This window comes from Leptonotus elevatus, chromosome 16 (genome assembly GCF_054856555.1).
Source record: "Leptonotus elevatus isolate MCC_2025b chromosome 16, RoL_Lele_1.0, whole genome shotgun sequence".
NCBI classification, from domain to species: domain Eukaryota; kingdom Metazoa; phylum Chordata; class Actinopteri; order Syngnathiformes; family Syngnathidae; genus Leptonotus; species Leptonotus elevatus.
This window is the reverse complement of record NC_141254.1, coordinates 13,579,287-13,605,351: the sequence shown is the minus strand read 5'-3', so window position 1 is coordinate 13,605,351 and position 26,065 is coordinate 13,579,287. Positions and strand designations below refer to the sequence as shown.

Here is a 26,065-nt window from a genome sequence, read left to right as displayed (position 1 = left end):
GTATCATGATAAAAATGCTTGTTTCAAGCCTTACCACACTAACAGCAAATCAAGGAGAGGAGGAAGGGTCTAGCTCTACAGGGGTGGGATTTTTGCTTTCCCGGTTCATGTTTTTTTTTTCTCTCCCATCAACATTTTCAAGTTACTAAAGCAGAGTAAAAACAAGAGTCCAAAATGACAAGAAATCAACGTTGGTATGAGGAGTTACGCCAGGCAACCCTCCCAGCCCATCAGGCCACTGCAACTAAAAAAAAAAAAAGTTCATTTTGTACAGTGACACATCTTAGAAGTCAGTGTCTCAAAAATTCATAACTGAAACTAGATTCAAAATATTCTTTTGAAAAAAACTTTTGATGTACAAAAACAGTCATTTTCTTTTGTTTTTTTAAATCTCACGTAGTAAAAAGTTTTCAAACAAGTTTATTGTAGTTCTTATTTCATCTGTCATCGTTATTGATTCCCCCCCCCCCCCCCCCCCCAAACTACTCCTCTACTGTATCAGTGCGATTGTACACCAGTGCAGCTACTGGGTCCAGAGTAAAGAAAACAGGGGTTTTCATTTTTTTTATGGCATAAAAATAAGAAAACAAATCCATCTTTTATACAAAGTATAACTGCTGGTCTTGTGGGGGGGAAAAAAAACAAAACAAAAACATTTATAAACCCATAAAGCTACGAGGCACACCATGGGAGTTTCATTTTTTTTTTTGAATTAGAGCAATAATAACAAACAAAAGTAAAAAGTAACAAATTTGCAACCACTTTAAACTATCCTGGATGCCATGAACAACTTCAGCGATACTTCCAATGAGAAATCATTGAAACGTTGGGTTGCTTAACAAGTCCAGACAGTTGAGACCGATACGCACACGCAGACACACAAACAAATGTTTTTCGTCAACTGCAGGGGGTGTCTTTTTTTTGGAAGGACAGGAAGTCGGGCCTTAAGAGCAGCATTTTTGGACATGGCCGCTAGCATCTTTGGTTCAGACAAAGAGGACGAGTTAACATGAACTTGAGCGTTCCGCTGGAAAAAAACGACGAGCTGAAATCTCCATAGGGAGCCGACACTCAACTGCTACAACAAAGTATAAAATAAAAATAAAAGTCCAATATCCCATGAGGTATCAATGCTTTGACATTGTTCATCAGTACACAAGCATTGTGTTCTATGTAAAACTCGCTTGAGCCTTCTGCTTGGTTTGAATATCAGGACTTGTCATTTCACAAACAATTCAGCAGCGAGAGAATAACTAAGGATGTGCTCAGGATTTTTTTTTTTTTTTAATTAAAGAGTCAACCCAGAAAAAAAATTATATATATATTTATATATATATAGCAGCAAAATCCACACGTTTTTATCCATCTCAGGGGGCGGCCATTTTGCCACTTGCTGTCGCCTGAAGATGACATCATAGTCGCTCTTGGCTCAGGTAATGACCAATCACAGCTCAGCTCCAGAAAGCACAAACTGCAAAATGGCCGCCCCGAGATCTCTGGGGGCGCGGCCATTTTGCCACTTGCCGTCGACTTAAAATGATATATCCTACAAACGCAATATTAATTACAATACTGTGTTAAGACTAGTTGGGGCTGCATAGAAAAATCCTGGGTTGACTTCCCGTTTAAAGCAACATCCGACCGACAGGAAGAGGCAAGCGACGCATCGACACGTGAACGGACTCGGCTATGAGGCTGGGCCATGGTGTGTGTGTGGGAGGGAGGGGAGTAAAATAGGTTTACGCAACTTCTTGTCCTTTCAAACCTGCACGGATGTTGACAATGGTAGGGACGACGACAAAAAAAAATCTAAACAAAACACCTGTTGAACAGATCTGCATATTTCAAGGAGAGTAAAGGTAACACATGTAAGATTCTCTCACAACAGATCTCAGTTTGAATGCTAACAGTACATTCCATAGTCTGCTGCTGGGAATCATCCCGCTTCATTATACGTGAAGGAATATCTGTTTTCCCATAGGGAACTCATCCCAATAGTCACCCACAATGGATTTGATGAAAGCAGTGGCTACGTTTTTGTTTTTTTCCTTCAATGTTAAAATGTGCCTCATTTCGCGGCAATATATGAAAGAGAGAAAATCTTACATGTAACATCTTTTTTTTGTGTGTGTGTATGTGTGTGTGTGTGTGTGTGTATGATATGATCGATGAGTCCGCATGACCAGTCACAAGCTGTGACCACCCCAATATGAGGTCTGATAGCACCATTTTTTGTCTATTAACGCTCTTGATGGTTCATAAGAGTGTCCAAGCATAATATATACTGTATAACATGGAGAAAACCATAGGCCTCATACTCATACATACATGCAACTAAACACATTGCATGTGTATACAAAGACATATATGATGTTAAAGAGCATGGTCAATTTGGTTTTGCAGCAGATCATTTCTGGTTGTGCTGTGATTAAATGGAGCGGGAGAGTGATGCCCTACTTGTGGTTTGACCTTCCAAAAAGGGATGGTGCGAGGTGGGACCGGGGGGTATGCAACAAAAACCAAGCATCCTCTCCTGGTCCATTCGTTGTTAACGCGTTCATTTAAGGCAACACAACTTTAAACGTCATTTCGTCGGGGTGAGCTGTGGATGGAGTGCCAAAAAGCCCTCGACGTTTTGTTTTTGCATAAAGAAAAATGTGAAGAATATGCCAGTCGGTAAAGGCTGTTACAAAACATGTTAGTCAAGTAACGAAAACCTCTCAAAAAAAAAAAAAAAATTGCAGTCTGTCAAACCAAAACAAACACTTAAGCCCCAGTGTGTGTATGTGTGTGTGTGTGTGTGTGTGTGTATGTGTGCGTGTGATTTGCAACAACAATTTGACTGGAAATGTCTTCTTGGGACTTATTTGACGGCAAGACCGCATGCGGACATTCTCTTCATACTAATTCGGTTATATCGACACAGCAATTTCTATGTAGAATCTAAATGACAACTCACAAAATTAGGTTTGAATATGTGAATGCTGAAAAGGGGGGGGGGGGGGGTGTCATCAACGACATGACTGATGGACAGAATATGGCTTGAAGTTTCCCTGTCACATGACCCTACCGTGGTCTCTGGATCTGCTCCTATTGCTCACAAACTACACCCTCTTACCAACAACTTTCTTGCACCATTTTAGAAGACAAAAAAACTATTCCACCACGCTTATCCTTGATAAGATTTAAGAACACAAAACATTTATAACGATGGGGAGGTCAACCAAAAATTACTCAAGGTTAAATTCAATTTCTCATTGACTTTTCTGTTTCTTCAACACAAAGCGATAAAGCAATACTTCTGCTAAACTAGCACTCTAAAAAGCTAATACAACCTCAGCATCAGTCTTTTTGTCCTTTTTTTTTTTTTTGAGAGGAATCAGAGTAGACGACGACACAGCCTTTGAGAATAACAGCCACCCTTGCTACATGGTTTAGTTAGGAAAAGAAAACGTGATTAAATGTAAAATAGTAGCAAAGCCCAAACAATATATAACGCAGGGTTAATCCACTGAACGAGACGTCCTTCCATCCACAGAACCGAACGCCTGTTTAGCTTTGCTGAGCAGACACGATAATAAAGGCTAAAAAAAAAAAAAAAAAAATGGTTAAGAATACAAATGAAGGGCTTTGTATGCTGCAAAAACCAGAGGCCAAGAAAAACAACAAAGGAGGTGAATTTCTTGCCGTAATCAATTGATGCTTTGTAGCAGACCGTTGCCAGGTCGACGTCTTGGGAGACAGCCAGCATGGCAACGGAAACTATCATCATAAAATGGTACAGTAGTAGAAATAGCTAGACCAGGAGGGGGCGGGCTCTCCTGGGAAAAGGTCCGCGGAGAGGTCTAATGATTGGTCATGCGGCTCGCTGTCAGGAATAATGGTTGTAGGGTGGAAGAGGGTGCCCGATGCCATTCTGGTAGTGATGATGTTGGCGGTGGGCTATGTATTCCGCATAGCCCATTGTCATCTTCTCGCTACGGTACCTAAGAATGGCAAAAGACATACTGTCAGAACAACATATATATTTTAGCCTTACTCACAGACAGTTAAGTGTTGCAATTATGTTGGAAATTACTGATGGATTAAGTCAAATAAACTGTATTGCGTATTGTGCCATAAAACTGTAGAAGCTACCAGCTCTGAATAGGTAAAAAAAATGGTGCATCCACATTGAACAGTTATCATCCTCCTTGCTTTCCCAACTGCTCAGGAACTAACAGGGTAAATAATACAAATAAATTAATTAATAATCAATAAAAGTGAAAAAATAAAAAACGGATATCAAAAATAAAAAATTACGTTTGAAAAATAAAAAATATAAATGGAAATGAAAAAAAGATCATGCTAAGCTAACAAAACTTGAGATTGGCTACATCCCCGCGTGGTGCGAAACGCTCCTCTATGTCACTAATTGCCACCTGGCGACGAACAAGCTAGACAAGTTTCATTCTTGCGTGACGAGGATGACAATTAAGTAGCTGATCATGTGACACACTGAGCGAGAAGAAACAACAGGAGAAGAAGGTGGAAGCCATGCTAAACGCTAAGCTAAGCACCAGACTAGGTAATGGTACAGAACAATTCAGTCTGGATGTAAACGCATTACAGTGGAGAGTAAGGAACTATGCACAGCAAATTTACTGGTAAATTAAATGTCTAGTAGCGATAGAATAACAACAACGAGACAGTAGGCATACACGACATGTCCGAAAAACCTGAATCTGTTACGGCATACGTCAACAAGGAGGAGGAGCCTTAAGGTCAAATGTATATTTATGTAATCAATTCCGTATTATATCATTGTGTTTATTTGTCCGTCTGTATTTTTTTAATCGATTTCAGCTTTGCTAAGGGACTACACGACCTTTCAATTAAACAACCCAATTTTTTTAATATGTAAAATTAAACACGGCAATGCGCTCAGAATCCTCCCTGGTCAGCAAGGTCACGTAAGCCAGACTCGTCATTGGCTCAGCCGTATATATGGGGCGGGATGAGAATTGGCTCACTTGTCAAAGTTGACTCACAAATGGGCTGATTCCAACAGTAAACAAAAATGCGTAGTGTGTGTAAAGCATATCATGTAAAGCTATACACAGTGGGATGTGAGCTTACCTGGTTAACTTAATGGTCTTCCTGAAATCATTTGTGATGGGAGCTTTGTAACCTCCCTTTCGTAGTAAGGAATCTATGGTTTGAATGTGGTCCCAACCTACGGAAGAAAATTACTTATGTCTGTGTATGTATGAATGCCTTATGTATGAATAAGAAAATAAGAAGCACACGGTCAGATATTTATTCATGAGCATAATTGTGTTAAGCGACTTCAATTTCATGCGTCCATCCAACACTTACCTCCTCTGAATGTATATTTTGGCAATTTGTTAATCTGACATGATTTACATACACAGAGAAATAGTCGGTACGCCCCTGTTAATGAATGAATTGGGTTTTTTTTTTTAAACACACAATGGTCACTGAACATTGCTTTTACATTTTAAATGAGACTTCTGAACCAGGTATTTTGGGCCACTCCTCATGAGCAAAATGCTCCGTGCTGTCTCAAGTTTCAATTTTCAGTACATTTTTATTCGTTTTTACCTTCATCGGTGTAAAATTATTTCAGTGACCATTGTGGCGTTTTCCTTTCATTCAGGGAGTGGTAACAACAATTTTGTCCATGTGTATACAACCAGTGGACAGCGACAGACCAAAAATAGCAATTTTCTTTCAAAAGAAGCATATTAGCAACAAATCTTCCGACTTGTGAAATCTAAGACATTGTCACCTTTTTTGTAATGAGATATCCGACAACATAGAGCAAGAAACTAATCTTACCTTGCTCCTTTGCAACCTCTGGCAGGTAGGTGGCGGTGCGTTTTGATCCTTTCTCATTGAAAAACTCTATCCTAATACCGTGGACACCCACCTATGAAGATAAAATAGACCAATTTAGAAAAAATATATACTTTTAGTCCGAATTCATTCAAAAATAAAGTGGCATGTAGTCCTCATAACTAAGAAGGGGGTAAATATGTGATAAATTAGGGCTGTCAAAATTAAAGTGTTAACTCTGAAGATTAATTCTTTAAAGCGTTGACAAAAATGTATTTAGTTAACTCGAGTTTTATTTACCTCCCGTTACGGCCTATAACCTGCGACCAAACCTAGCCATTGCCGCCAAGATGGACAAATACGGACTATAGGTAATTTTACTTTTAAGTTTCGCTTGCTGACGCTTGTTGGAGAAATCTCAAGTAACGCGCGCGCTTTACGTAGTCAAATTCAAATAGCATATTAGTTGTACGTCTTTGTCGTATCATCTCAGAGAAAAAAAAATGGCCTGTAAAGCTGAGTCAGTTTTGACCTTTTTGTTTTTCAGCAGTTGTTTGTTATAGCAGAAGAATTCCATTCCATCAAAGACAGCTATATTAGAACAGTTTTTGATTCTAAATATACTTTCTATTTGAATATTTTACATTAATTCCAAGATTTTACTCTAGTAAAATATGTTAGCAGCTTTGTAGAGCAAAAAAAGATGAAGTAGAAAAACGTGATTAATCACGATTGCGTCTGGAAAATGTTGCGATTAATTTGTTCATTTTTAATCGTTTGACAGCACTAGTGTTAATATTACATATTCTAATTTCTTTGTAATATTAACCCACGTACTGTATACATTCATCATCTGTGAATGACACATTTCGCCATATAGGCAAAGCTGTGTCACTCACCTCCCAGTCAAGGTAATCACCGACGTCTTCAAAGTTGGTGAGAAGAGACACTGAGCAGAAGAGGCGTGGCAGCTCATCCCTTGTCATGGGGGGAAAGCGGCTGTCTTTAAGGGCACTGCAGTCAAAACAAAAGAAAGGAAACCCACATTTTTATTGTATCCCCCCCAAGGAGGGTCAACGGGGTTTGTTATCTAAGAACGCAAGTTGGGTGCGGTCACATAGCAATCGGAATCTGTACACAATTCCAGTAAGCCGACATGGAGACTGGAGCTGTGTGTTTGGCAAATCAGCAGTCTGATCTCGGTTGGTTACTGCAAGTAGAGAAATTCCACATAATGCGTTTTATAGGAGGCAAAAACTGTTTTTATTTTTTTTTTTAAACAAAATTGTGCCAACACATTATCCCAGCAAACAAAAGCAAATGTAGCGGATTTTGATTTATTTGCACAGTTGCACACTGGAATCTACTGCAATTTTGTCGAGTTAAACCATGTCTGGAATATGAATACTAAAGATATTTGCAGGGGTGATCTGGGGGTAGTGAGGGACAGCTGTTAACACATGATTTAACTCATTCACTGCCATTGACGGCTATAGACGTCAAAAATTCATTTGAACTATTTCTATTTGTTTAACATTTTTTTCCCACTTTTGTTAACAAGAGTATGAAAACCTAGAAAAAAATGTTTTATTGTACATTTATAACACATATAAAATTTGTGATTAATCATGAGTTAACTAGTGAATTCATGCGATTAATTATGATTAAAAAATGTAATGACGCCCCTAATTTTTAATAATCTTTTCTTCTTTTTTTTCTTAAAAAAAAAAAGAATAGATTATTAAAAATTAGGGCCGTATTTTTTTCGTAATTAATCGCATGACTTTACTAGTTAACTCACAATTAATCACAAATTTTATATGTGTTCTAAATGTACAATATTTTTTTTCTAGGTTTCCATACTTTTGTTAACAAAAGTGTGGGGGGGGGGAATGCTAAACTAATAGAAATAGTTCAAATGAATTTTTGACATTTATAGCCGTCAATGGCAGTGAATGAGTTAATTCAGTTTGTGTGTTAGTGATTCTCTCTTGTGCAAATTTGGTAAAAGGTATAAGGGGTGAACACTAAATCGAGTACCCATAGTCTAAACTAAACACAATATGGTATGGTGGAGGAGTGGTGAGCACTGCTGCCTCGCAGCAAGGTCGCTGGTTCGCTTCAAGCTTGAACCATGAACATAGCAACATGTAATGAACTAATTTGTCATATTGTGTTTACATTTAATACTTTAACCAACCAATTCCACAATACGACTCACCTAGTAAGGGTGTACTCCCTGAGTCCTGAGTGCAGATTCATGGCAGAAAATGTACCTATACAACCCCGCAACCGCTTGTCTCTGCCTATTTTCCATGTGACAAACAGCGGGCTGCAAAACAAAAGAACAGCATTCATGCATTTAATGGGCATTTTATACCTTTCTGATCGAAGGAACAGATCACTGGCCTGTAAAAAGATCTGTTTAAATCAAGCTGATAATAAATAAAAAAATTAAAAAGAAGAAAAAAGGGTAGACAATTAGCACTTGTCTAGGTAGTTGTCTTTGAAAAAAATATGCAAAAGAGACTGAAAATGTCGAGTGAATAAATCAACACCAGAGGTCAATCGAGGCATGCATATCTGACTTCACGTGATTGTGAACAAATAGGAGATATTATGCCACAAATCCTCATCAATATGCATTAGTCTGTAAGTGTTTGTACTTTAAGAAGTGATTCACTTCACAGTGAATGGCACACCCGCTTCAAACTTTAAAATACTGTAGGATTTCCTGGCACTCGCAAAATCTGAATCACCAAATGCTTGTGTGTCACACTTGGCTGCCGTCACAATTTTCCATAAAATGAGCCAACAACCGAAGCACCCCTCCTTATTGAAACTCGGCAGAATCCCACTTTCATGGTCAGTCAGCTCTTACGGATTGGCTCCATTCTCCTCAAAACAAACTGGTTCATCAAAACACGCAACAATGTATTCACATGGAGTGAGTCAGATGCTTGAGTACATACGTTCAGAACATGGAATTCAGCCATTCGTGACAAAACATCTCAAGTTCAAACCACACAATGCAATGATGCACTTAGCATGATTACACAGGCGGCATAATGTTCTGTTTATTGATGCTCTTTTCTTACAGTGAGCATTGGGAATTTTTAACTACCACAACTACTGAGACATGGCCTCTGCTGTACTGCAGTCTTCCTTTTGTGGGAAAGTCAGCGGATTTTCCTGTTATGAAAGGTAAAATTAGTCACGCTTGCAAGGTCTGTCAGGGGAAACATTATGAGATGTTTTCATGAGGAATGGGAAAATGTTGTGTGGCAGCACCCATTCTCTGATTCCAGGATTTTAAGACGGCATGTACAAAAATCACACACACACAAAATTATATGTAGGAATAAACAAACAGCATTTTAATCGATTTTGTTGCATTACCGTTTCCATACTTATTGATGTATAGACTAGGGATGCAGTGATACCAAAACAGGTATTTGTCACTCTACGTCTTTCTGTACTCTAACTTAAAAATATGCTTGTTACTAACACACAGATACCACTTTACCAGCCTGGCAATTTTTTGGAAGATGGATTAATCAACTGTGTTGAGATTTGATAACTTGTAGCATTCTCAAGAAGTGGTCTGGCATTTATTTTTACTCACTTTAATTTGTAGTTGACACACAGGTAACACAGAATCAGTTTTCTTATTACCCAGAAGACTATGTTTTTCTTTGTCTCTTATCTACTGTTTATATGGTGTCTGTAGTGTTTGGACTGAGACACCACATAACTGAAATGCCTTGTTGTTACAGGCTACACTTGAATATGTCTTAGAAAAACATGCAGTTGGATCTTTAAATGTCAGCAAGTACAAGTTGTTACTCTAAAATATGTTATTTGAGTGACACCTGTGCCATATTAAATAGATTTTTTTCGTGTTTTCTAACAATATTTCATTAACTAAAAAAAAAATAATCATCACAATTGCAAGACAATCAATTGGTAATTGGTCATCAAAATTATTAAGTACTGAACAAAAGCGGTATTACTGCATCCCAAGTATACACTAAATGTTCAGCCACATTAACCCTGCATGTACAACAACTGCATCTGACATTAAATTAAACTATTGCTTGCCTGGAAACAGTTGCAAACGATTGTGAACAGCTTCTTCGTGGAGCCTAACCCATCGCAGACTCAACATATCAGATTACAATCTTTGAATGAGGTGTGCTAAAAAAAAAATGTCTCTTGCTCATTGTTAGCTTGGTCATAACATGTTTTCCAAACTAGTAAAACCACGATTGATATTTATCTAGAATTAGCCGGCAATGTAAGTATTCCTAATAGATAACATGTTGAAATCGGAATGGTTTAAAGTACTACTGTACTCGGCAAGAACCATGTTTCTTTGTTGTTGAAGCTAACGGCAGTTGTTAGCTCTTTAATGAAACTTCACGTGTCAAACAAATGATTAGTGGCAAATTTAAGGATTATATGGCAATAAAAGTGGGGATTTTTAATATACTAAATGTTGGTTATCAGTCATGTAATGACTACAATCTCATTATTCGCTTCCTCGTCGAGCTACACTGAGCTAACCAAGCCAAGCTTTGAATGTAGCAATATGGAGTTCATTGAATGTAGAGCTAGCAGGATTTTAAAAAACAAACAAAAAAAAGAAAGCTGCACGTGAATCTATCGCGGCTTGCTTGATCGATTAATATTCTAAGTGCTTCTGTGCAAATTGGCTTATGTGATTGAATAAATTACAGTGGAATCGTGGTCGTTCCACCCATTTTGATGAGGCATGCTAATAGTAGCTAGTAGCCTACAGGCTTAGCTACATTAGCCGGCCATAGAAGAGTTAAAAGGTAATATTATAAACTGTGCCTGGAAGCGACCGAGCATCCGGGTAATATATGAAAGGTACTCTTTGACGTGTGTGCATATTATGTGCTCGTCAAATCATTTGAACGCGGTGATTATGTTAAAGTGGTGTAGGCCAGTGCAATCACTAAGGTTATCTTCGACAAGGCCCCAAATTCCAACTGGCCACAGTCGAGAGATTTTCACATTAAAATCGTTCATGTCAAATATCTCTCGGTTGTGACAGTCTGTGCCCTGAACTCGGACACAAAGGTTAGGAAAGCTGCCGCTGGATACATTTCTTGTGACGGTAAAGCAGTGTTCTTTTGAGCATGCAGCAAAACCAACAAGACAATAAGTTATGACTTACTAGGGATCATTTGTAAACCTGGGTGTTCTTGGAGGTTGGTATCCGTACAGATGGCAATAGAGCACGTCAAAGCAGAAGCAGCACATCTCCGCCGAAACGACCATTTTCCTGCCTCCACTTCCCGATCCAGGTCCTGGGCTGAGATTCGGGCTGAGACCGGATGAAGTGTAACCGGCCGGGGCAGGAGACAGAGTCGACAGAGCGCTTGTGCCGCCGCTACCACTATTACTACCAACGCCGCTAACGTTACCCCCGGGTCCCCCCAGGCCGTTCGCCCTGCTCACGTTCGGCGCTCCCGCAACAGTCGCCGAGGAGCCAATCCCCAGCTCCGATCCACAATGTCCGGTTCCTACCACCCCGCTTCCCGCCCCCACCCCGCCGGGACCCCCCGACCCGGGCGATCCCGACAGCTTCTGCTTCTTCACCCCGCAGCACCCGGCCGCCATCTTGGAACAATCTGCACCTACACACCGCTTCCGACCCATAACCGTCACCGCGGGAAGGGTGGGGGGGACGCCGACCACACGTACAAATCCCACTGCGTTGATACGTATGGCGGACGATTTCCTACTCCACTGTCACGCTGTGGTTCTTTTTTGTTGTTGTCAAACGTCAAAGTGGGCGATGTGGTGAGAAGACTGCAGTGTCACCCTAGCGCTGCTTTAAGAATGCGTGACTTTACTGAGCGAAAGCAACCATTTTTTCCATAACGGTTAGCTTCGAGCCCCAGCAAATACAGCCAACTCGACACCCTCCGAGGCTTGTCAAGTCACTTGTCAACAAGCATATAAGTTCAGGCCGCGTTTGACAGGAGCCGGGCAATCCAGATGTAAAGCAGACAGGCAGTGGAGCCCCACAGCAAACCTCTTCAACTGGAAGCCTGGAGCTCAAGTTCGCCGTACCCATAAAGCTTCAGCACCGATTGCGCACAGTGTCGTGGACGCTCATTCCTATTCCGCCGGCTTGTTTGCTACTGCCTGGACAACTTCTAATTACACAACACTTTGCTGGAATTCCAGACGCTGGGACCACGCAGACTAAAATGGCATCTGTCAATGCGGGGCTGCCATGGCACAATGGACCGCGTCGGCACAGAGCAAGACATTTCAGGAACATTAGCGCCCAGTTTGCACCTGCATCACAGTCTGCTCTTGGACCTGACTCAACAGAACCCCCCGATAACGCGCCCCGCGTCAAACGCCGAGCGGAATGTTTGCGCTAATGGTTTGTCTAAAGGCTGTCATCCGTTTAAGTGGGTACATAACGAAGAGCATTCTCGTCCTTGAGCCGTGAGAAATCCTCGCTGCGCACCCGTCTCTCGGCTGCGAACACTCGGTGCCGTTCTGGTAAGAAAGCCCTGTGATCGGTCTGTGGGCACAGGCGTCGGTGTCGTTGGCACGACGGAAACGGATTCAGGAAAATAGGTTGCGCCCCCTTGCTACGCAGAATGCGCAAAGTTTTTTTGTGTGTGTGTGGGTGACAACGCGCGTTCCTTAAAACGGCGCGTGCACGCTTGACTTCCGCGCACGTCTTTATGCGCGTGCATGAAATCGTACTTACCAGCGTTTCCCAGCCTCCCTTTTTGAAAAAAAAAACAAAATAAATAAATGTATCGTACTGAAATGAGGATCTACTCAGTTTATTCACAAAGTAATGTAAAATATGAGCACATTTATTGTACTTTCTGCCATCTAATGAAGAAAAAAAACATTGAATTGTTCTACCTGTCACTACGCATCACTGGCATAGATAGATGAACAATTATTAATTTTTTTAATAAATTATCATTTTCAGACAAACGAGTGAAAGTAAGTAAGTGAAATTACACACCTGCCAATCTCTCACGGCAGATTAGTTTGCCATGACAACCTGATTTAGAATCACTGCATTATACAGTTACAATACTGTAATAATATCCACTGACTTAAAAGACTGCAATTTACATGTGTGTGGATATTCTCATTCATTCGTGTCATTTCTTCTTCAGGGCACCGAATCAACCACAACTGGACTGCTGTGTTTGACATGGAAGACGTTTTGCCTCTCATTCCAAAAGGTGTCATCAGTTCATGCAACGAGGCATTTGGTGTGGAAAACCCAAGAATCGAACATCCCAGAAAAGCAATCTGTGCAGTATGAACACTACAGACATATATTGGGGAAAACAAACAATATGAAACTGTCTGTTAATTAATACTACTGTGACAGTCATTCCAAACAAAATATTCTCTGTATAAAGGTAGAACATACAGTAACTCATTAATCTCAGTGTCCAGCGTGACCGCAACTCAAAACAAAAATTCCGTATCCATGACTTCTTTCGTCTCATTCAAGGATTCACATTTTGCTTCTTCAGCTGAGTTATTTCTGAGTGTGTCTTCTCCCCTTACCATGAAGGGGCCTCCTGCCATGTCCCATTTTCAGCGCATGACCTCTACAGTATCAGATGCTTGGCGGCAGCGTGCTGTTCATAAAAGTCAGTGGCCGGGATCAAGGCATTTAATTACAGTGTTTAGCGCATCATATAAGGCATGTCCCTGAAGAATCACTAATGTGCTGTCATCCCTCACACCATGCGGAAATATGACTTGATCGCTTGTTAGGTGGAGCTCAAAAGTCTGTGACAGAAGAGAAGCCTGAGCCGTACATCGGTGTGAGAGTGAATAATGCTGCGGGTCCTGACACAAGGTCATCGCAGCTTGTTTCATGAACGCAACGTCACGTAATGGCGGAGCAGTAGGATTAAAGACAAACGCAGCAGCATCGCTGCAAAGAAACACAGAAATACAGAACATGAGAAATGTAGAAGATGAATGTAGCCGTTTGCGATGACTGGTCGTAGGCCTATTACATGTAAAGCTCTGTTTTCTGTTCAGAGACCTTGTCATCAATTTAACCGGACTCAGCTGTTTTCGCCTCTGGATTCCAAGGTAATGACCTTATTCTTCCAGCCAGAACAGAGAGTCACTCCCCATTTTTTATGGTAGCCTGAAAACCTATTTCATCAAGAAGGATGATTTGTCACCCACTTACTTTCTAACAGATCTTTCTTCTATGTTTGTACTTATATATACCCTTAGCAATATTTCTTTTCTTAGCACATCTATCTTAAGGCATATAAATGTGACCTGGAATGACTAGAATGCCCACCACTTATAGTATTTTAATCCAAATGTATTCAGCTCCATTCACACCAACAGGACCCAAACACAGGTAGGCAGGGATGCAGGTGGAAAAGTCATTTAATTTAATTAAAAAAAAAAAAGCTTAGGTTTACAAAAATAATAAATAAACGGAATAACAAAAACAAGAAAGGTCAGAGTACAAACTTGTTTTAAGCAATGAACAATATGCTTTCAAATCAAAAGTGTTTCTATAGTTTAACTAATTAAGTAAGTAACTAACTATGATAAATTATTTACAACTGGGAAATATATGGTCTTATTGAATATAGCCTACTATTTTACCTGAGAGATTTTATTTATTTAAGAATAAATCAGATGTTGGTTATTTTTAGGCTAGCACAAGCCAACGCATTGATGACGTCAAAACGATTCTGCTAATAAAGCTGATGGTGGGGAATATCGTGCTTCTCCAAATCTGTTTATTATTTATATAGTAGTATATAGTACAGATGTATTTTCAAATGTACTACACTGTACATAGGTAAGAAGACATTATTACACGTTATTGGATGTAGCCGTCGTACTGTGAAGACATGTTGTTTTTCTATTTGACCTCTTGATGTCAGCCGTGACCGTAAGTGCCACCGATTCTGCTTCAAGTTTAAGAGAAGAAGAAAACGAAAAAGAAGAAGAAAAGGGGGCGGAGTTGGATGTTTGAAAATCGCGGGCGTTAATTCCACCCCGGAGAAAGAGTTGCAGTTGTTTTGAGGGTCCGCTTTCGGTCAGTGACAGATCATTTCCCGTTATTTAGGCGTCGCTGAATACTAGGTGGAGACTAAAAAGGTAAGAGGGTTTTTTTGTTTGCGTTTTAGCACAAGCACTGCGAAAACAGACTAATATTGTGTGAGTCCGGTGGTTAGTAAGAGATTGGCACATTTGGAGTTGTGGGAAAACGTCTGTTACAAGCATGCCCGGTTTTCACTTAACCAAACTATAGTTATTAACTATAATATACGAAGGAATCTATGATTTTCTTTACATATTCTGTTTTACTGGCGAGTTTATATAAGTAAGCGGCAGTGTATGTCTTCCAACGTTTGTTTGTACGCAGTGGTTCGTTCAAAGTAGTTCATGCGAGCTCAATGGCCTCTTTTGTGTTTTTTTGAGGATTGTCTAGAGTCTCCATCATGACCACAGAGGACGCGAAGGTGATACCAGTTCGGGTCGCCTTGCGCTGTCGTCCTTTAGTGCCAAAAGAAATCAACGAGGGATGTCAGTGCTGCCTCAACTTTGTGCCAGGGGAACCACAGGTCTGTATTTAAAGTTATGCATATACGAATCTTAATTTCTAGCGATGCTTAAAGTTCCACTTTTTTTCAGACTGATGTCAGTATGAAAATTCACTCTTTGAGACTCACAGATACCGATACCTCCTAGTACTTTTAATGTACAAAATGTCATTTAACACAATGAAAAAAAAATTCCCAAGATCTTCATAATATAGCGCTTTTCTTGACACTCAAATATGCTTTACAATGGAATGGAGACATTATTCATGCATTCACACTGTGGTGGCGGTAAACTACTTAAGCCACAGCTCCCTGGGTGAGTGAGTAGCACTGGAGGCAATGCGTGAGAAGTGCCTTGCCCAAGGGCACAACGAGACATGACTTGGGGAGCGCGGGGATCGAAGAGCCGACCTTCTGGTTACTAAACGACCGTCTCTATACCCTGAGCCACGGCCGCCACAAAATTAAGTTTACTGTAGAAAACAGCCGATTGTTAAATTGTTTCTCACTAAAGTATTCTTCAGGCAATGTCTATTTTTTTTCCCGATCATCCTAAATGTCTTTCTTTCAGGTGGTGGTTGGCACAGAGAAGGCGTTCACGTACGACTATGTATTTGATCCCACTGTAGAGCAGGAAGAGGTCTTCAGTACTGCTGTGTCCCCTTTATTACGTGGGCTATTTAAAGGTAGCTGCATTTTCAAAAGTAAATGTACCAGAAAAAAGACCAAATTAGCCAAAAGTCTTCGTTATTTTTTTTTCTTTTTCTGTTGTAGGCTACCATGCCACAGTGCTTGCATACGGACAGACCGGGTCTGGAAAGACCTTCTCTATGGGAGGAGCGTACACATCGGCTCAAGAGAACGATCCCTTTGTTGGTGTTATTCCACGAGTTATCAGGAGGATCTTTGAAGAAAAGGAAAATAAGACAGACTGTGAATTCAGCATGGCAATATCATATCTGGAGGTTGTGCGACTATTTTTCATGAATAAAAATTTCTTTCTTTATGGGGATTTTTTTTCTTCAATTTCTTTTCTTTTTTTAAATCACAGATATACAATGAAGATGTTTTAGATTTGTTGTGTACTGCTAAAGATAAACCTGCTCTCAACATTAGAGAAGACCCCAAAGAAGGTATCAAGGTAAATGATGGACACTTTTCGTCAAACTTTGCAAGTTTTTAGCAACCTGGCAGCAGACACTTTTCAAAAGCTATGTTTTGTGTTTATTTGAAAGTTGTGTCTTTTAATGTCCATTTACAGATTGTGGGACTAACTGAGAAGCGGGTGGTCTCTGCCCAAGAGATGGTGCGCTGCCTGGAGCTCGGCAACTCCGCTCGGACTGTGGGCTCTACGGCGATGAATGTTGCCTCATCACGCTCACATGCCATTTTCACCATCACACTGGAGCAACGCAAAGGGAAAGACAAGTCAGTGTCATTTTTGTCCTTTTATTGGCTTAATTCTCATGTTACTGTTAGCGATTGTACACTCAAGATTTGAGATGACTTGATCAAGTGTAAGTAGTTCAATATTTAACGGGTAATGAGTGTATGTAGCGATATCCAGATGTCACTATATAAACCTCTTGATACAGTAAATCTCACAAAATAGCCTGGTTTACATGGAGCCATGTATTTCGATTAGAAGTCATCCGAACAGCCAAACAGAATGAAAATGCTCTATATGAACACCTTTTTTTTATTGACACAATTTTTTATTTATTTTTTTATCTTTGTAGGGTGGACTCAGTTGTTTCCAAACTGCACCTTGTGGATCTGGCTGGTTCAGAGAGGCAGAAGAAAACCAAAGCAGAGGGGGATCGTTTAAAGGAAGGTACAACACCTTGAAGCCTCTGCATCGCAACCTTGAATTAGACATTCACCTCGGGGTGTCTGCTGCAGAATAAAATTGCTGTGCCCTCAGATTGTGTCCCCAATAACATTTTCGTCCTTAGGCATCAGCATCAATCGAGGCCTTTTGGCTTTGGGTAATGTGATCAGTGCCCTGGGTGATGAAAGCAAGAAAAATGCCTTTGTCCCTTACAGAGACTCCAAACTCACTCGCCTGTTACAAGGTAGGCTTTCATTTATAGCCTAAAAACAATCCTCCCCTTTGAGGACCTTCACACCTCCTAGGCAAATAATATTTTGAACAAGAAATGCATAATGCTTTAGTTGAAAGTTGCATTTCATCTTTTCTCATCAGTTTCCACCCAACAAGTGAAATATTTGAGTCAGCTAATTTCTTTAAACCTAAAAATGCACGTCTTAAAGAAAAAAAAAGTGACATTAGAGATAATTACTCATTTCTCAGCCACAACCACATACATGTAGCATGTAGTACATCAAATTACATATTTGTTGTTCCCCAACAGATTCCCTTGGAGGCAACAGTCACACGCTGATGATCGCGTGCGTCAGTCCTGCAGACTCAAACTTGGAGGAGACCGTCAACACGATGCGATACGCTGACCGAGCTCGGAAAATAAAAAACAAGCCTGTTGTGAACATCGACCCCAAAGTGGCAGAAAATAGCCGTTTAAAGAAACAGGTGCGAAAATAGTACACAAGACATTAGGACCACTTGCAAATTCCAATGAGATTTGAAAATAGCTTTTGCAAATATAGGAATGCTCTATATGATTGACCACTGTTTTAATTAATAAGTGTGTCTCTTATTGGTGTGTGTAGAATTTGCTAAATCAGAGACAACAATTTTCCTCTCTCTACCTGTGTTAATCATATCTTTAGCATTAGAAATATTGATAAAGTGGTTGTATTTGGATGTAATTTAATTGTGCAGGTGTACCCAATGTGCTAGCCAATGAGTGAGAGCCCTGACAGTCTTTCTGTCCACAGGTTCAAGAGTTGCAGGTGATGCTTCTTCATGCCCGTGGAGGAGTGGCCCCAGTGCTCTCTGGGTATGCAGTAGGAGGAACAGAATCAAGTCGTGGTGGATGTGGCTTCACAAAAGGTCGTCATGTTTACTCAGTTCTGCTCTGGTTCCCCAAGGCCAGAGTCTGGTGAGAATGTGAAAAATTTGCTGGAACAGAACCGCAGTCTGCAAGATGAGAACAAGAAATTGAGCAAGGAGCTGAGTGAGACTGCAGGACAAACCGCTCTCATGTTTGAGAAGATCATTATGGTGAGTGAAAAAAGTTGTCTCCAAGTTTGCAGTTGCAGTGCATGATAAATTCTAGACTGTTTTTTTTTTTTTTTGTGCGCCTTGTTTTGTCTTTATTTTTTGTCTCATGTTTCGTTATAGACTGAACAAACAAATGAGAAACTGCAAAGCAAGCTTGAACAACTGCAGCGCCATTCAGCGTAAGGGTTTCAATCTGTTTTGTCTTCTTTTTTTTCATAGACAAGAACTTTTATGAGAATTTTAATTTAATGGTTTGGTGTTGAAACTGCATGTTTTGGGGAATTAGTTGTATTCGTCATATTGCCTCAATAATGCTTGTGGTCTATTACAGTTGCACAATCGATCTTGAAAAAGTATTGGAGACGCTTGAGGATCAGGAGTTGAAAGAGAACGTTGAGGTGATGAAGAACTTGCAAGACGTTATCCTGGAGCTCAACGTAAGAAAATCACTAATGACCACAAAAACAAATAACGTTTTTTTTTTTTGTGGTTTCTTTTGTTCAGATAATTGGTGAACGAAAGAAACCAATGTTAAAAAAAAAGAAAAGAAAAAAAGACAAGATAAATCACATTGCGTGAATAGATATTGTTTTCCAATAAGTTTAACAAACTCAAATAATTTTTTCTCTAAGCGCGAGAGTGCCGGCATTGCTGCCTCTATCGATTCCATGGTGGCAGGAGCGGATGCACCAGAAGAAATGGGGAATGGCAGTACAAGCAGAGCAGACGAGTTCCAATCTGTAAGTACAGGTTAATTTTAGTTTGTTTGTTTCACCCTCGCCTCCCAATGACAATATTCATGATGCGTTTCAATCCACGATCCAAATTTGTGCATCGTTTCCCTTCTTTCACATTAGGAAACCAATGCAGCTGCTGACAAGGACCCAACAGATGGCTTCACAGCCCACCATGCGCTGCAGCAGGCCCAAATGTCCAAAGAGCTGATCGAGCTGAACAAAGTGTTGAGCTGGAAGGAGGCGTTGGTCAAGAAGATGTGCCAGAATGATAGCCAGCTGGAGTCGGTGCAGTCCGAGCAACAGGTGAAAGAAGTTGATCTTGAAGTGATGTCATTCTACTTTTTATGCCATGAATCATCAGCTTGAAGTTGAAGAAAAAGTAACTTAAGTGCTCATACACCGCACGTGGCGACTTTGGGTCATGTTTTCATATTCGGGGGAAATATCACATTATAATTTGACATTTACATTTAATCCTGTAGAAAAATGTGCAGGATCTGCAGGTGGCAGTGAATTCTTTGCAAAAGGAGAAGGTGGACCTTGTTGTTGCACTCGAGTCTGCAAAGAAAGACACCAACCACGCCAAGTACGCTCTCAGATGGGACTTTGGGATTACCTATCCAAAGCCATTATATTTTCACATCCTTAAGCATGCTTAAGTGATATCTTAAGAACTCGCTCTACCATCTTCATCTGATTTTAGGCTGAGTGAACAGCGCAGGAAGCGCCTGCAAGAGCTGGAGGGCCAGCTAGTAGACATGAAGAAGAAGCTTCTTGAACAGTCAAAAATGCTGAAACTCAAGGAGTCTTCTGTTCAGAAAGTCAGTAAGCTTGTACATGAAATACAGGTAAATGAATTTTTTGCTTTCTTTTGTAACGCCCTATGATGTAATTGCTGAAAATGTAATAACGCCTGAAAAATGTAATAAAACACAATGTCGTATTTTTATCAATAATATAAAAATCCTGACTTGTATTGTAATACTTTATAGTACTTGAGGATTTATTACATTTTCAGGTGGGTCTTCTTTTTTCTTTTCTTTTTTTTTACGGATGTCAAACTTGGTAGATAATGTACCGGTAATGTAACTGTATATGTTAATTTTCAGTCCAAACAAAACAACATTTTGGGTTTTGAGAATCTAAAATTGTTAGGCACATTCACAGGGAAAATTGGAGTGTTTATATTTTGGTGTTAAAATGTTTGAGTGTTGATTTCCGACCCCCAAAGTGTACTTTTAACAGTCTGATTTAAATGGAGGTCAGTGTTGGAGTTATTTGACAGAATTGGTTTATTTACTTCTTAGTCTTTAACACACAAATTCATTGCCAGGCCCCCCCCCAAAAAAATTACATATTTTTTTTATTAACACTTCTATTGAATAACTCCAGCAGTTGTAATCTGTTTGCACATATATTATTAATTTAACAAATGCAAGTGGTTTAGATTGCACAATAGTCACAAAAAAGATGATTACCAAGCAGCTTTTGCTGGTACTACCACAAGTAGGTTGTGATTGGTGACTTCAACTTGTAAAAACATCAACAGAAAGTTTTTTTTTTTTTAGCCACTCATTTCTGTGGTATGTACTGCAATCATTTAGTGCAGTCTCACTGACATACTCAACTGTATGGCATTAGGTGGAAATCATACTTTAGTTTTTTGAAGTGATTGACGTTCTCATGGCCCAAAAGTAAACTAATATATTGTTCCTGAAGGCCATGAAGTCCCAGCGTACACAGCTAATGAGGCAGATGAGGGATGACTCGGAGAAATTCAGACTCTGGAAGAACAAGAAGGACCGAGAGGTGATTCAACTGAAAGAAAAGGTACAGTGTATATGATCACCCGGACACACTGCCAGGATAATCGTGTTCTTTGCTGCACACTTAAAATTAACATTTTACAGGATCGTAAACGTCAATATGAGTTGCTCAAACTCGAGAGGGATTTCCAGAAACAGGCCAATATCTTGCGTCGGAAAACTGAAGAGGTGAAGTATTGTTTCCCTCACTGTGCAATTTGTGTGAGCTGCAAAACATTACAAATTGAGTTAGTCTTCTGGAATGACTCCCTGCTATATTAACTACAGCTGTGAATGTTTTGACCAACAGGCTGCAGCTGCAAACAAGCGACTGAAAGTTGCCCTGCAGAAGAGAAGTGAAGTGGCGGAGAAACGCAAAGATCCTCAGAGTCGAGGGATGGAGGGAGCTGCTGCAAGAATGAAGGTTGTACCATATTTACTCATCAACATTTTGCTATCCTTGATGGTAATAGTATAATGATTCATGTTACTGCATCTGTTCTGTGATCAGAATTTATTTCTCAGTGAGGTGGAGGTTATGGTGAGCACAGAAGAGGCAAGACGTCACCTCAATGACCTTATGGAGGACAGGAAAGTCTTGGCTCAGGAGATAACTCACCTCAAGCAGCAAATTGATGCCGGGGAGCGACCTTCTGCCAAAATCAGGGTGAGATTGGTGTCCTTCCTTCCTTCCTTCCTTTCATGTGACTTACTGTTTTGGTTTGAGATGAGATTTACTGTATTATTGGGTGTCATCCCATAAAGCGTCGGACGCTGCTTATTTCTGAGTTGGAGGCCCATGGGGCGCTGGAGACACCTCTGACCAAACAGGTGGAGAACCTGACTACAGAAATGGAACTCAGGTTAGTTGAACTAAAACGTACACCAAACAGTTCATTGGAACTATTTAGTCTGAAGTGACACATCACAGGAAATCTACAAAACCAAAGGATTGCTGCTCCATATAAACATGACTTGAATTAATAAAAATGTATGACCGAGTGCCATTCATCGTTTGAACAGAAATGCCCAGATTGCTGACCTTCAGCAGAAGGTCCTTGCAGCAGACGGCGAGGGGCGTCTGAAACAACGTATAGACGGCATCACAAGCATTGTTGATGCCAAGTGTGCGGTCAGAGTCCTGATGGCTGAGGTGAGGGAAAGAGAAAATAAAACAAAACATACCTGCTTAAACCTGTACATAATGTCATTGTGTCATACAATTTACCTCAGGCATTACATATGATTGAATTTTTGTTCAGTATTTATCTATTTTCAAATGATCAGAATCAGTAATGCTGGTAACACATTGTTACTCCAAATTGTGTGCATGTTCAAGTAATGACAATCTAACGACTACGGTAATCTAATGCGTTACTTTTTCCGGTCATGTTATCAGAGTATATTTACTTTATATTGTAAGTTACTTTCATAAATACAGCATATGTGCTTTTATATATCGCTGGTTTGGGGCCAAAACCTCATATGTCACAATTTGGAAATGTTCATATTTTTTAATCTTATCCCCGAAATTGATATGCTCTTGGTTAATCCATACATGTGGGTGACATTTTTTCCTAATAAGTGTTTAAATGGCTTGCTCTCTTTGATGATGTAATGTTAATAGTTGAACAAACGTGCCATTTTTGGGGTCTCTTGAATAGGGACCATTTTGGAGGTCTAAGGTTTTGGCCTGATGCCAGGGATATGCAAGTGACATGACAGCGTTTGAGAGAGGGGCACCTTTTACATACTATTCTCGCCCACCCCCTCAAGCATGTAGTATAAGGTAAAACTAACGAATAATACAGAAAAAAAAATACTTAATTCCTTCTTTATAGAACACATAAGTCAGGGAAACGTAGTGGTGAAATGCTTCGTAGGATGTCTCAGGAAGTGACATCATTGTTCTCAGTGACTCACATGTTCATAAAATGCAATAGAAGAAGGAGAGGGATTCATCAGATTGTGTGACTGCAGGAGGTCCCCTAAATTGAATCGTTCTATCTACAAACAAAGTACATTATAGATATTGAGTTTAGCCATTATACCATCAATAGTTAGATATGTAATTAAATAAGACTGGCTGTATTTTAGAAATTATTAAAAAATGTAATTAAAGTGTAGAAAAACTTTTATTGATTTTTTATTATTATTAAAAACATTTAGCAAATTATGTGAAACTTGGAGATACTTTTTTTTCAGTTAAAATAATTATGGTACGTCAAAAATGTTGATGTCTTTATTTTTTGAACAAAAACAAACTTTGTTCTTCAATGTCACTGTTCAACACATTTCCAATTAAGTGGCAAGACCGGCTGTCATTTTTATGTTAAACAGAGTGGTCAGTATCTAGTAAAGTACTTTGTAATCTAGTTTAGTTACTTTTTAAAGCAAGTAATCCGTCAATTACCTAATTTGCTGTTTCAAGATACAGTACTGTATTTTCCTGACTATAAAGCGCATTGGGTTATAAGTCGCGCCCACCTGGTGTGGATTTTACCGTATGTTGCGAAATTATATACTCTGGAGCGGACGTTCACGCGGCAATATCCGTTTATAATCTGGAATATACGATAACTGGCAAAACTGCTCATCATTTTCTTGCGTGAGAAATGTGATCATGTCGTGGGTGCTCGTTTTCTTGTTCAGCTGGTGTCGGCAAAGACGGTTGCAGCCAAGATAGAGAGCGACTTCCAACAAGAGAAAGCCAATATGCAAGATTTAAACAAAATGTTGATTGAAGAGCGAGCGATGATGTCCGCAATCGACATGGAGCACCAGCAGCATCTTGTGGAATTGGAGCAGAGACATCAAGACAAAGTACTAATTTCTTAACTTCTTTTTTTTTCACATTTTATTTCAAGACCTCCTTCTACAGTACTAATTTCTCCACTTTTTCCCCACAGGTCCAGTGTCTCCTCAACCAGCTTCAGAGCAGACCACAGTCAGATGAAACAAAACAAAAGGAGGGGAACAGCACAAAAGAGAAGGAGCTCATGCAGCGTCTCAAAGATCAGGTTAGTCCCTGCACACTTGGAATTGTCCCAAAGAAAATATGCAAGTATTCCTGAGTTATGCGGCGTCTCGCCTTAGGATGAGAAGCTTCAGAAACTGCGTGCCCTGTGCGAGCTGAACCAAAACATGATGTTGCAGAATAGACTGGTAAGTGCACAGTTTATAACAGATTGTTGTAAATTAAGGAAAGATGAAGAAAAAAAAGTTTCCAAGGAATTTTGTGTGGAGTTGGCGCATGGGAATTTTAGAGCACGTCATAAATTTTTCACCTGTTTTTGACATATTTTCGAATCACTCTGTCTAATTCTCTTGAAGAAAATGTAGCTTTAGTAGGAGTGTGTACAATATGGCGATGATCCAAATTAGGATTGTTCTTTTTGGCAGAGTTCTGCTCTGCTGAGTTTCAATCTAGTGGCTGCCATAGAATATCACTTAATGATTTCATTTGGCAAGGGACTCACTCAATGACGGGTAGCATCCAAGTGATCACGAGATGTGTTTTATACCTAGTGAAGATTTATGTTTCTGTGCCTTTGCAGAAAGAGCAGGAAGATGATGACTGGCAACCAGAGAAACTGGAGAAGGCGCGCAGGACCTCGAGGAAACCGAGAGCAACGGGGGTAAGGGCTGACGGGTCATTGCCTCAGACTGCATGTCTGTCAAATCAGGAAAATGATGTTATCATTGCCTTTCAATTTGATGCGTGCATCATAATACACACCGACTTTGTGATTTTATTGTATTTGTTTTGTCCAGTGTTCGTGTAAAGGCAGCTGTAGCAACAAGCAATGTCGTTGCCGTAAAGGGAAGATGACATGTCGTGAGAATTGCCAATGCGACCACGAGAAATGTCGAAATTTGGACAACCACGTTGTCGCTGAGGTTTGTTGTTCTTGATAGAATGATAATAATCTCCTCCTATTTGGTTACATTAAAGTGCAATAGGTCAGATCAAGATGTATATATTTTTTAATTTGGCAATTACAATTCTATTTTCTCATGAAGTTGTGGGGGAAAGCCATACATTATTTTTTTTAACTCCAGCCCTAGTACAGATCAGGCACTTTTTTAATGCAATGTGATTCCCCCTCCATTTGTATTCTAGGATGAAAGCCTGAGCGAAAATGTTTCGAGAGACTCTACCAGTCCAGACGTCACATTCTTCAAGCCACCATTTTGCTCGCCAACAAATGAGGTACGTGATTCCCCTCTCATACCTCAGCGACTCATCATAGGTTGATGGAAAAGAGTGCCCACATGCACGCACACACACTTGTAAACAGTCAGTTGACTTTTTTCCATTCAGGTGCTAGAGGAAATCCAAGACATGGGGCATGACACCCCTGAACTAAAGCTAGTACGTAAGCCTATGTTTAAAGAGGAGGACCAGGATGTGGATCAGGAGGAAGACAGAGATACAGTAAGAATCCTCAAGAAGAAGAAACGACTCCTGACAAGTTACCAGAATAGTTTTTTCTCTGGCTGCACTCCAGTCAGAGAGGAAGCTTCTCCTTTTTAGTTATCCATATGTCTGTCGGTGTTGTCCATTCTTTTATATGTGACTTGTACTTTTAGTGTCAAAGGTTAATAAAATTTTTGGTTCAACTCTTGTCTTTCTGTAATATTGTTCTATTGTTGTTTTTTCCTCATCTAACTTGTTTGAGACTTTTCATTACTTGCTTTTGACTGTCATTGATTTTCACTGCCAGCCATTTTAGAACATTTAAAAAAATAAAAATAATTATACCTACATATATTGTTCCATGATTTTTTTTTTATATATACAGTACACCGAATCAAACAAATGACAGATTACTCTCCCTTTTTGCTCTTTTGTTTGTTTTTTTTACTGTCAAAAGTAGAAAAAAAAGGTAGTGTAGGGGATTGTCCACCACCGCTACACTT

General features: G+C 39.9%; 2 protein-coding genes across 3 annotated transcripts; one reads left to right on the top strand and one right to left on the bottom strand.

Annotated features, from left to right (window-relative positions):
* Positions 1-687: 687 nt before the first annotated feature.
* Positions 688-12,497, bottom strand: ammecr1 (AMMECR nuclear protein 1). Its single transcript, XM_086098163.1, has 6 exons — positions 11,042-12,497; positions 8,060-8,170; positions 6,738-6,852; positions 5,842-5,932; positions 5,119-5,215; positions 688-3,986 (listed from the first exon to the last, which is right to left on the bottom strand). Exons 1-6 carry the CDS (start codon positions 11,524-11,526, stop codon positions 3,872-3,874), a joined length of 1,014 nt encoding a protein of 337 aa, XP_085954289.1. The 5' UTR covers positions 11,527-12,497; the 3' UTR covers positions 688-3,871.
* On the top strand, positions 11,557-25,765 carry kif4 (kinesin family member 4). Of its 2 annotated transcripts, XM_086098162.1 has the most exons (31): positions 11,557-12,387; positions 13,029-13,971; positions 15,334-15,476; positions 16,027-16,141; positions 16,230-16,420; positions 16,507-16,596; positions 16,717-16,883; positions 17,195-17,289; positions 17,411-17,530; positions 17,831-18,006; positions 18,315-18,376; positions 18,468-18,600; positions 18,721-18,779; positions 18,932-19,037; positions 19,233-19,340; positions 19,458-19,640; positions 19,820-19,923; positions 20,041-20,185; positions 21,057-21,167; positions 21,248-21,331; positions 21,453-21,566; positions 21,654-21,809; positions 21,908-22,005; positions 22,166-22,295; positions 23,795-23,965; positions 24,052-24,162; positions 24,239-24,307; positions 24,700-24,780; positions 24,917-25,042; positions 25,266-25,355; positions 25,467-25,765. In XM_086098162.1, exons 3-31 carry the CDS (start codon positions 15,354-15,356, stop codon positions 25,677-25,679), a joined length of 3,531 nt encoding a protein of 1,176 aa, XP_085954288.1. In that variant the 5' UTR covers positions 11,557-12,387; positions 13,029-13,971; positions 15,334-15,353; the 3' UTR covers positions 25,680-25,765. The 2 variants fall into 2 exon arrangements, with proteins under 2 accessions (XP_085954288.1, XP_085954287.1); XM_086098161.1 differs by lacking the exons at positions 11,557-12,387; positions 13,029-13,971 and adding an exon at positions 14,681-15,009.
* The last annotated feature ends 300 nt before the right edge of the window (positions 25,766-26,065 follow it).